We start from the raw sequence: 11918 nt of genomic DNA on the forward strand, positions 1-11918 counted from the left end.
TCTTCGCCATATCCAGCCACAAAAAAGCAGAACATAGAAGAGCAGTCCTTATAGAGCTAGCTTCCTCCCAACAAACATTTCAGCTTTTGTTTGATTTCTTTCTGCAGCCTTCTAGCTAAGACCTGAATGCATAATCTGCTCTCACTGTTTGGTGTTTGTTGATAAAACATATTTTTAGCATGTTTTTCAGGATTTTGAGTGGGTGGATTTGAGCTCAGTGATGAATAATTGTTTGGAAATGATGCAATAGATTAAGAACTGCCTGAGAATGGGTTTACACTGAGTTTGTTGTCATATGCTATGTTGTAAAATAGCCATAGATTCCGTTTTGAATTGAGTTTAAGCATCGTTTTAGCTTTAGGTTCAGGTGAACTACAACAGCTAATCTAAAGTCGGTTCGACTTTTTGTCTGATGCAGCATTAATCTCTCCTGTTTTCACTCGTGGGAAAATGAGAAGTGTAAATTGCTGACATTATTTTATGTTAATGTTGTGCACACTTGGAGACTCATGCATAATTAATGCCTATGTCCAAGAATGTGGATAAACATATTTTTTAGCAGTAGTTAATTATCAGGTTCACGAGTGGTTCTGAATCTGCTTTATCCAGCAGAGTAAAGGACCAGAGGGGATAATAGCTGGTTCTCTGTTCCTCTTGAGTTACATGGTTCTGGGCACAAAGGTGTGGTGTATTTCAGGAGGATCATGTAGTGACCAAGATGTTTATGCTTTTAGTGGCTCATCAGGTGGTTGAACGTTATAGAGCAGGGGTCTTGAACTGCAGGCCTCGAGGGCCGGTGTCCTGCAGATTTTAGATCTCACCCTGGGTCAACACACCTGATTCAAATGATTAGTTCATTACCAGGCCTCTGGAGAACTTCAAGACATGTTGAGGAGGTAAATTAGCCATTTAAATCAGCTGTGTTGGATCAAGGACACATCTAAAACCTGCAGGACACCGGCCCTCGAGGCCTGGAGTTCGAGACCGCTGTTATGGTGGAACCTATGTTAAATCTAGTTTCTTTTCCTTGCAATTTGTTTTCCAGCCTAAAGCATGAAGTGAAAGAGGACTGTTAATGACACACAGCAGTGATACTTTTGTAGTCCAAACTGTACATGTAGCTGACATAGAAAATCCATAACCTTTTGTAGACCTCAACCCAACCCAACTCAACACCAAGATGCCATTTCTTCAGGGGTTTTTTTGGTTTTCAGTTACAAAATAATGTAAATTTTAAATTGGTTTGCAGTGTTTGTTATAATAGGTTGATTTTATTTTTAATGATCAATGAAAAATTAAAACTTATATCTATCTGGATGAGTAAAATTTTGTAAATATGTATTTGTATTGCTGTGACTAACTTCTCTTTAGTTAAGGACAAAATACTTGCTTAAAGTCATAATTAAGGAGAGATGCTAGTGTTTTTCCCTGTAGCTGTCTTTCTGCCTTATTTGCCTTATGATCCCCAACAGCTCAGAATAACTCAGAATGATGTTAGTGTCTTCGCTGACTGAGACAGGATGGGGGAGGTAAGGAGTGAGATGTTCTGCTGCAGAGCAACAGACCAAATCCTGATATAGCGACAGCTTACTGAAGCTATTATTGTAATGGAGGTTTTCTGGGATGGCAGAGCTACTGCTAAGCCTTGCTAAATACAATAGGTCAGACTGCATCTGTGTGGCTTTTGGCTCCTGCAGCTATCCCACCAAACATACACACTCCTATTGAATTTTCCATCTGTTGTAGCACCAAGATTAATCTTTGTATTCTGTGTGAGTAGTGAGTAGCCTCATAGGAAGCAGCGGTGAGAGCTGTTGCCCCAGGTAACTGTTTGGGTTGGAGGTAATTAGCAGACGTGTGAGTCTTTACTCACCGAAGGCAAAGGACAAAGTGTTTTTTAGCAAAAGTCATTCACTCCGAGGAACATTGTTAATTAGGAATGAGATCATTTTTTTTCTTCACAGTCAAGTTAATGTTCTCAAGATAAATTTACAGTCTGGAGGGTTTTTTTTTCCTGCCTTTAAAATTGCAGGGAAAATTGGTCATTATAAAAATTTTATGTGTGCCTTTTATAATATATAGGCTTTTGATGAACCGCCAGGATCATAGATTTGTCCAGAACTGTAGTCATCTAGAAGTAAGAAGTCACCAATCAGTAGGAAACTCACACAGCTGGGAATTTAAAAAAAGAAGAAGAAGCCTGAAACAAGATTTAAAGGGATCTATTGCACTTTCTTTTCTTTCTTTCTTTCTTTTTTTAATTTTCCATCACTCACAATCAGACAGGCAGATAACTTTATAACTGTTGTGCTGTTTCAGCAGTTTTGGTCTACTCTTGTCTGTCAGTGAAAGAGATATCCATGTCCCAGAAACACAGAAACCCCACCCACTTACAGTTCAAACCTTCTTTTTGGTCAGGAGCAGCCTATCAGAAAAAAGCAGGCTTAAAGGGAGGGTGGCCTTCAAGGGAGAATAGCTAAATGAGCTTGTTTCAGGCAGAAAATTGATTGAGTTGCTAATCAAAGGCCTAATATGAGACCAGATATAAGATAAGATCCTTGAGGTGTTAATTATGCAAAGACACTCTAGTGAGAGCTGGAACGGAAACTATATGATAAAACAGTTATGTCTGTGAAGGTTGTCAGTCATCCAGGTCATCGTAGTCTAAGGAGCTTGTAAAGAAAAGCATCTGGACTTCTTAGAAGTCCAAACACTTTTCTCTACAAGCTCCTTAGATAAAACAGTTACAATGACAAAAGATTGATCTGTCTTTTACAGGTAAACATAAGGCAACCAGACTTCAGTGGTGGACTTCAGAGAGATGTTCTGATGTACACTTGGAGCTAACCCAGAGTACCAGTAGTAACTTCTACTTAGGCTTATTTCTGAAGCTTTGCTGCATCTTATATGGTCCTCACAAGCAAATTAAGGTTGTCAGACTGTCATCATGTGCACAGTATAGTCAGACACAGCATCAACTGGAAAAGTGTCAGAGTGCAAAAGATACAAACAACGTGAGACCATACACACCTGCTTTACAACTTTTAACCAGACACACTGACTCATTTGCTGATGCAGACCTTGAGTTGCTTTGTATTAGTTTGACTTTTTTTTTCAAATTATGATCATTTGCTAAGGTTAAAGTGCTTCCCCACAGTCCTGCCTAAAGCTCAAACAGAGATCTAAACATAATACAGCTAATGCACAAAGGAGTCTAATCGGTGCATCTAAAGTGCATATTTTCAACAATATCGCATAACATGAACAAAATCTAAAGAAAGTAAAGGTTCATAAAGACAGTATTTATTTTCTTTAATAAATGTTGTATCAAATCTGGACACATACACACACACACACACACACACACACACACGCACACAGACATATATATATATACACATGCAGATGTACACTCACCCCTCCAAACGCCTTCAACGCTTATTCCCCTCCGATGCTGCAGGCCCGGATGTACTGTCTACATTGGCTGTCTCTCACCCTTTACCCATCCCTGTTGCTTGTCATGTGTTTCTTTGGTGTATTAAGAGTTTTTTCATGTGCTATGTGCAGAGGTGTTTTTTTTTCTGTTCTCAAACTGATCTCCCTATTGAAGCTCAGTCTGGGGGGAGTTATTTTTTTTTCTCCTTATCTTTCCTCATGTGGTACATTTTGCATTGTTATACCTCTCTGACCTGTCTTCCCCATGTGATGTTTTTGTGTAATGTATGTATGGTCGGAGGGTAAGATGGCGCCGCCATTGCGTGCAATAGGTCGGCAACATTAACATGAAATTTCCCCTTGTGGGACTAATAAAGGTATCTTATCTTAAATCAATCAAATCATAAACAGCTGTCCTGCTTGGTAGAGCAAACCAACAGCTAAAGAAATATTGAGGTTATTTATTTTTGTTGTTCACATGATGGTTAGGCAGAACAATTTAGAGTAGGTTCTTCTAAGAAGCCTGACAGCTACATATGAAAGGCTGAACCGAGTAACTTCCCTGGGCACAGAAAACAAACTCAGTTAGTGGGAAATGAACTCAGATGGGGTTTTTTCCCTCACTACAGGCAGACCACATCTACATTTTTGGACTGACACTGCTCATTTTGTACCCGTGCTGTGACCAAACTCAAATGTCACCACATCTCACACTGAGCTAATGAGGCAAACAAGTCATCTTCACTTTGAGTGTTTAAAAGTTGGAAAAATACTTCAGAAAAGTCAAATTTTATGGTTTTGTTTCGGTGTTGAATGCGTGAATGTTGCCACATCTGAGCCGCCAACAATCATCTCCCTCTGACAGTTATTCCCATATCATCTAAATGCAATATAACACCCTGGCCGAGCAGAGTGATTGCTGCTTTATTTAGAAACACTCCACTTTTTCCTGCATTGTGCCTGGTGAGTTAATTTCATGAGGAAGTGCTCGTCTGCTCCAACTAAAAAAAAAAAAAAAAATCCCTACTGACATGGAGGTAAGTGTTGTGGTCAATGCGATTTAAAGCCTTCAGGGAGACTGATTTTAAAAGCTTTATGTTTTATTTATAATCTCTAATTGAGGAAGGTAGCTCTCTGTGTGCTTGTGAGATTTGTGATGTCTAATCCAAGTCCGGCCAGATGCCACAGAAAGTGATGAAGTTTATAACACTCGTGCTTGTTTGTCGAAAGCCCCTGATTATCAGCACAGTCTAATTAACTGACTGTTCAACCAGAGGCTGTTTATTAAACACATCATAGGTCAATCTGGTTATAAACTTTTGCTACTGAATCGCAGAAGGAAGAGAGTTATAGTGCCGTAAAGCCTGATGCTCAGTCACTGCAGTATTGAGCCTTTAAAAAGCGTTTGCTCTAGTTAATGTATATTTGTATAGCAACAGAAAAATGCATCTGGTCAGCAACTAGTATTTTTTTGTTTTTATGGGTTTTAAAAAAAATATCTGTTACATGTTCAGAACATTTGATTCACATCTTGTTATCTTTTAACTCAGGTTTTCTTTTCCTGCTATAAGTTCTTTCCATTAGAAAAGATCCAGGATCACTCTCAATATACCAAATACATCACCTGTTGTTTGTGTAACGTTTCTAATTTGACTGCTGGCTTGTTGCTGACATTAAGAATGCACATCAGATGGCAGGCTAGACTCACATGAATAAATAATTGGGCATTCGTGTGTAGAATATATATTTTTAAAAAGGATCAAAGTCTTATTTAAACTGTCAGTGCAATCGATTGCAGTTGCTGTCATTAATGGATCAGGAAGACATTTAGTCCTCAGATTATACCCATGTTTGTTTGGATTGTAAGCAGTTAATGTTGTGATCAGCTGAATGTTAAACCCTTGCTGATATGACTGCTGGCATTAACCTTCAGGCTTATACATTCACACACACATGCATAAACACACGACTGATGGATTTTTTCAATTAGTTCTTGACTAAAAGCCCCACAGTGAATCTTGTGTTTATAGAGATCGTAATGTTTCATTTTCTATCTAATATGGAGAGGTGTCCATTTAACTTAATGAGCTTTTCAGTAGCTGCAGTTTGTATTGCTTTATGTTTATTTATAACAATACCTTTTTAGCTAACCTTTCTATTACAAAGCACTGATTTTCCACACATTCTCAATCTATCTTAATGCATACTCCTATTTGCACAGTATACTCTTCATTTTGGAGTGCCTGCACTGTGAAATTCACCCAAACCAACAACTACATTTCTGTTCTATTACATTCTGATGGGGTGCTATGTGTGCTTCTCTTTTTCAATCATAATATACAATGCCTCTGGTGCTGCTTTAGATATAATTGAGAAAGAAGATGAAGCATGCACTTCCCAGCAACCCAGAGTGATGTAAGGACAGCAGAGGACTGTTGCCGCAGCCATTGCATCCCCATTATCTGCGATGGTGATGACAGGTTTACGGTAGAAACCTACAGTCTGTTTTGGATAGTGTTTTCGAAAAGAAAAGCCCCTTCCTTGCTTATTATTATATACAAACGTGCCATTATTCACTGTATTTAAACATTTTCCTTCATTCTTCAGTTTCTTGCTTTAATGCCAACTCCACTTCACTTGATTAGCCATTATTTTATTGAAAACTGATGCTGCAAAACTGAAAAACTGTTTGACATTCTTTCTGTTTTTTATGCTTTTTGACTTTATTTCGTGCTGATCTCACAGAGATTCAAAGTTCTTTCTGAATCTGGTTGTTGTTTTTTTAAGCTGAATGACTCCAGAACTGAAATAATCATAATTACACCTTCCTCCAACAGAAATAGTATTGAACTCTCTTCTAGTCTGAGCTTTGTGTTTGCAAAGAGGCTCAAAACCCGAAAAGACTCTGAGCTCTTGTTTAATATACAGGCATCTAATATCATGCATTTCTGTTTAATTCTTCTTAGACACATGTAAAAAATTCAGCCATTCCTGTCACAGTCCGATTTAGAATAGGTCATCCATCCTCTTATTTGTTTCAGACTTGATTACCATAGTGGACTTTATTCAGGCTTTAGCATACACAGAATGCATGTCATTCAAAATGTCGCTACCAGAGTTTTAACACGAAGAAAAAAGAGTGACCATCAATGGCCTTCAATGACCACAAAAATTTCAGCACTTGTTGCAAAATTTCATCTTGAAAATTGAGACAATGTCATAAATTGCAGGGACAAGGTAAAAAACTTGGGCGTGTGGTTTGACGTGGTGCTCTCCTTCAAGTCTCATGTAAAAGAGATAACAAAGACCACCTTTTATGATTTGAGGAACATAGCCAAAATCAGACAGGTTTTGTCAAGCGACACTGCAGAGGTTCTTGTCCATGAATGCTCTTCTTTCTGGGCTACCAAAGAAAATTTTAGAGGTCTACAGATGGTGCAAAATGCAGCTGCTCGCATTATAACAAGAACCGGGAAATACATTACCCCTGTACTGAGATCTCTTCATTGGCTACCTTGTCAGGTTCGAGCAGATTTTAAGGTCCTGCTGCTCACCTACAAGGCTTCAAATGGATTGGCACCTTCATACCTCTCCGACCTTTTACACCTTTGCGTTCCATCCCGTGCTCTACGATCTCAGCACTCTGGCCTTCTAAAGGTTCCTAGAGACAGAAAAAAGACAATTGGAGAGCGTGCTTTTTCTTTTCGTGCCTTAAAGTTACGGAAAGTCATAGCAAAAGGAGCAAAGCAGCCCAACATTCAAAATCAGAATATTTTATTAATCCCGGAGGACATTATGTTGTCACAGTCGCTCCATGACACTAAGAACAGTACCTAACTAAGTTAAATAAAATAATACAAAATATAGCAAAAAAGCTCTAATTACAAATCTCCCAGTATATTACACTACTATACTATTATATGCTATTATACTAAAATTAAATGTATACAGTTGACACTGAGGTGCCCCTCTTATCATTTTGACTTTTTATTATTGCTGTAGAGGATGCGATATTAATGGTGTGCAACGATTGCAGTGTGTACTTGGGCTTTAGATAGAGGAACTGTACAGAGAGATGACCTCAGGCAGGAATGATTTCCTGTGTCATTCAGTGGTGCATTTGACTAATCTCAGTCTCTCACTGACTGTGCTCCTGTGACTGGCCAGTACGTCATGGAGTGGGTTGGAGGTATTGTCCAGCATTGTCCTTATCAAGGACAACATCCGCTTCTCTGACGCCAGCTCCACCCCCACAGTGTTACTGGCCAGTAACTGATCGGTTTATTGAGTCTGTTGGCATCTGCGATCCTCAACCTGCTGCCCCAGCATGAAACAGCATAAAGTACGGCACTCGCCACAACACGACTCATAGAAAATCCTGACCATTGTCATCCAAACAGTTCAACTATGAAAATCTGAAGATCATCTAGGTGTGTTCTGACAAAATTCAGATTCCTCCTGCTCCTGACAAATGTAAACCAAATCCATGTTTCTAAAAATGGTGATGATTTGATTGAGCAGGGGTGGGAGTGATCAGACCTGTGTGCCCACTTTAGCTGCCAAGGGGTGTAAATTCAGTTTACACAGGTCCAGTTGGTATTGTGTAACTTTATTGCTATTTCACAATACTGTAACTTATCAAATATGTAGAATGATGGACAAATGGATCGTCTGACTCATTTTCTTGTCTCCTCTCTTCGCACCTGCAGGGAGATAGAGGAAGAGCTGGAGGTGGTGTGGGAGGCAGCAACAAGGGAGAACCAACAGATGAGGGAGACTCTTTTGGATTCCAAACTCACTGGGGACCTCCACAGTTGGCCTGCTCATGCTCCAGATGAGATCACTACATCCTCCCAGCAGCAGCAGCACAAGCATGGGCTGGATTTCTATTGCTGAAATACCTAGAGCAATAACCTGCAGGTGTGCCTGTCTGCTCAAAATAGACTGCTCAGATAACTGTCAACTTGTTATAGTCATCATGTCAGCCTGCAGACATCCAGCAGCTTGCCTTTGTGTCAGTTTGTTGTTCTATCTGAGTGATACCTGAAATCTGTCTGGTGGATGGAAATATTTGCAATACATGGACAGAAACAGTATTCACTTAACACAGTCAAGCTGGTGAGGAAGACTTGGCTTGGGCACTAGTGATGGAAAGAAAAGCATCTTGGATAACTTTTATTTCTAGAAGTGAATGACTTTTGTATATTTTAGCATATATTTGTATTTTTTAAATTATTATTCTCAGGGTTTTATAAAACATGCAAAGTATAGTGCCATACAGGATAGTGAAGAGTTGCAAGTGGCACTCTGTGGTTATTACTTTTTTTGTTGCTAAGCGAAGGTTGCCATCTGCTGGACAAATGTAGTAACAGCATTTTTTACTGTCATGTATTTGCGGGTCTACATTTTATACAATGAATGAGAAACGCTTTCCTGACACTGTTTGAATCCCACAAAATTAAAACGACAAAAGGGCACAATTTTTTTTCATGTAGAATTGTGCATATATACGCGGTTATTTACAGACTTTTTACAGACCTTGTTTTGGACTTGCAGTTGTATTTTCATTACACAAACAGCAATGTACTGACCCTTCAGATACCATGTTAATAATAAAGAAGTTATTTCTTTTCTTTATGGCTGGACTTGAGTCATGGTAAGCCGCACTTGTCGTCTCACATCTATGTTTCATTTGATGGCATCCATCCATGAGCAGTCCTCAGGGATTATTCTATCCTGATCAGTCAATCCAAACTTAGAATAATCCTTTTTCCTTACTAGTTACTATGTTTTAAAAATCTGACGATTCTCCTTCCTAATATCAACAAAACTGGCAAATATAACAAGCTGATGATACATCCCTCCCAAAGTCACTTGTCTGTTGCAAAAGACTACATAGCTTTAAAGACCATGTAGCTCACAGATAAGGTAGCCTTATTACCAAACCTCCTCTGCAGATCGATCGATTAGTATAAAAGCGCCGCCTACAGACCAATCACCTCTCACGGAAGTAGTGATGGGATTTCCGGCTCTTTCGGTTCGGCTCACTAAAAAGAGCCGGCCCTTTCGGCTCCGAACCGGCTCTTCAGGTTGTTTTGTTGCTTTAATTAATTTATTATTAACAATAATATAAAATTATGCACAAAAGGAATTACTAACGTAAAAACAAGTGGTTTTATTTATATATGTTTATATATAAATATATGCGGTGGCCCCTAGAGACAAAACACGTATAAACTCCAAAACACATTTCTAGCATGAACTGAACTTCCAAAGCAGAGCTACTAGATCACTTAAATCACACAATTGAAAGCATGTGTGTATTGTTTGTGTATTTATACACAGGCACTCATATATATATTCAAATAATTTAAAAAAAAGTTCATTTACCTGTTATTACCACACACCAAATCCGGTCGTTGGTACTTGCTGGCTTGTGTAGCCACAAGATAACAAAGGCTCAACACTGTGCCCAGCATCCTGGAGCACTTCTGTTGTCTTTTGTACGTGTTTTGAGTTTTTATGTGCTTCTGAGTTTTTATATGCTTCTGAGTTTTTACGTGCTTCGGAGTTTGTACGTGTTTTTACGTGTTTTGGAGTTTGTACATGCTTCAGAGTTCGTACGTGATTTGAAGTTTGTATGTGCTTTGTCTCTAGGGGCCACCGTAAATATACTTTTATTTATTCACTCCACATAAAATTTAATAAATAAATCATATAATACAAAAATCAACTATTCACATTTCAAGTTTTAACTATTTAAATTTTCAGCTTTTTCCTTTCACAAATTTAAAGTGAAAAGAACACAAAACACTGCAAACCACAACACAATTAAATATAAATTATAATATGAAAACTAAAAGAACATGCATATTCTCTGTCATATGGACCTGCATGAATAAACTTTCTCAATCCTTTATCATCTGCAACCGAAAATAGTTGTGGATGATTACTATACCTTTCTAATGTTGTTGTCCCTGCCTCTCTTTCTCTCTCTCTGGCTCTGTTCCTGTGCTGAGTGTAACTACCGCCCCTCCCCCCTCTGCCCAGCGTAAAGCACAAGGCTCGCGTGCAGAGTGAAGCGGAAAAAAAGTGCGAGAGAGAGGCTGAGAGAAAGAAAAAAAAAAAACCCCACGTGACGGCTCGCGATAAGGAGCCGGCTCGCGTCGTTCACGTCAAAGAACCGGCTCTAAGAGCCATTTCGTTCGCGAACGACCCATCACTACACGGAAGATGGCGTCGGCACGTGTGGAGCATCCTGCGGATTTGGTTGTGTGGGGGGTAAGAGGTCTTGAGAGACCGTGTTATCCCTTTGATGTTTGCACGAGCATGACCCTAAAAGCGCACTGAAGTCTTGTAGACAACCTGTTGTTTACAACAGAAAGGCCGCAGTTTGAAGAATTTCTTTGTTGGAATATTGAAACTAAACATCCATTGCATAAGGAAAAATTGCAAGAATAAATATAAATAATGGAGTTGTTCCTGTAATTACACTTACTAGTGCTTTATTGCCAGGACAGCGGCTTCGAGAAGCTCCTTAATGGTATTTAAAATCGCTGGGAATGTGCATGATCGGGGTGTACTCTGATTTATTTCTTATGTGACTATGTCGAAATAGTTTTGTTGTTGTTGTTTTTTTTTGCAGCAACTAGTGCTTTTAATCTGCGGGCCTGCAATTCTAATTTTCTGAAAGTTCTCTGATCCTGTCCCTGTTCGTGATTGGTTATATCCTGCCAGCAGCGACCCCCCTTTGTGTGAACGTGTTCGTGGCTAAATTGGGAGTTGATTTGCTGAGTCGTGAATAGGGATGGGTACCGGTGTCCGGTGCCATAATGGCACCGGTTCTGACATAAACGGTAGTAACCAGACCGAAAAGCAGCGCACATTTCGGTGCTTTATTTCGGTGCTTTTTTTCCCTGAGCTGTGATACACTTCTAGCCAATCATTTTACGTTTCCGAGGATAGTAGGCGGGGCCAGGTACGTACGTTCTGTTAGAGCAGAGCTACAGATTAAAAATGTCCAAGGCGAAGCGGTCAGAAGTCTGGCTGTACTTCACAGCAAAATATGCAAACTCAGCAGCCTGCAACAAGTGCTTTAAGCTGATACTGTGATACTGTCAAAGGAGGTAACACCAAGAATCCGATTAAACAGCTGGCGACGCATCGCGTTTTTTTTTAAAAGCCGAGAAATGCGCTGTATTTGATAGCTTGCTGCGAGACCTCACACCGTGCACGTTGGGTGGGTTGCCAGTTATCGGACCCGGAGCAACATCCCCCAAAAACCCGAAGAATAGAGTCCTGGCCCCTAGCCCTGCCAGTGTAGCAGAAATGATGAGGATGATGATGCAGCAGCAGCCGTTCTTCTCTGCATGAGTAGCTTAATGTTGTTCGTGTGTAATTTACGTTGAGTAGGCTAACCACGTTATTACATTAATGCATGTAAGGTGAACTAGCAAACATCATCATAGCTACATGCGGCTGTC

The 11918-nt window shown here is 39.6% G+C and overlaps 1 protein-coding gene across 4 annotated transcripts in view; it reads left to right on the forward strand.

The window, feature by feature from the left end:
- cep89 (centrosomal protein 89) overlaps positions 1–9074 on the forward strand; it is a 52561-nt gene extending 43487 nt beyond the window's left edge. For all 4 annotated transcript variants that reach the window (XM_082526160.1, XM_082526159.1, XM_082526158.1 and 1 more), the window contains one exon: positions 8145–9074. In XM_082526160.1, the coding sequence (XP_082382286.1) occupies positions 8145–8273 (129 nt within the window). In that variant the 3' untranslated portion in view covers positions 8274–9074. The remainder of the gene's footprint in view (positions 1–8144) is intronic.
- Positions 9075–11918: the final 2844 nt, after the last annotated feature.

This window comes from Aulonocara stuartgranti (assembly GCF_965226115.1).
Source record: "Aulonocara stuartgranti genome assembly, chromosome: 1".
Lineage (NCBI taxonomy): Eukaryota > Metazoa > Chordata > Actinopteri > Cichliformes > Cichlidae > Aulonocara > Aulonocara stuartgranti.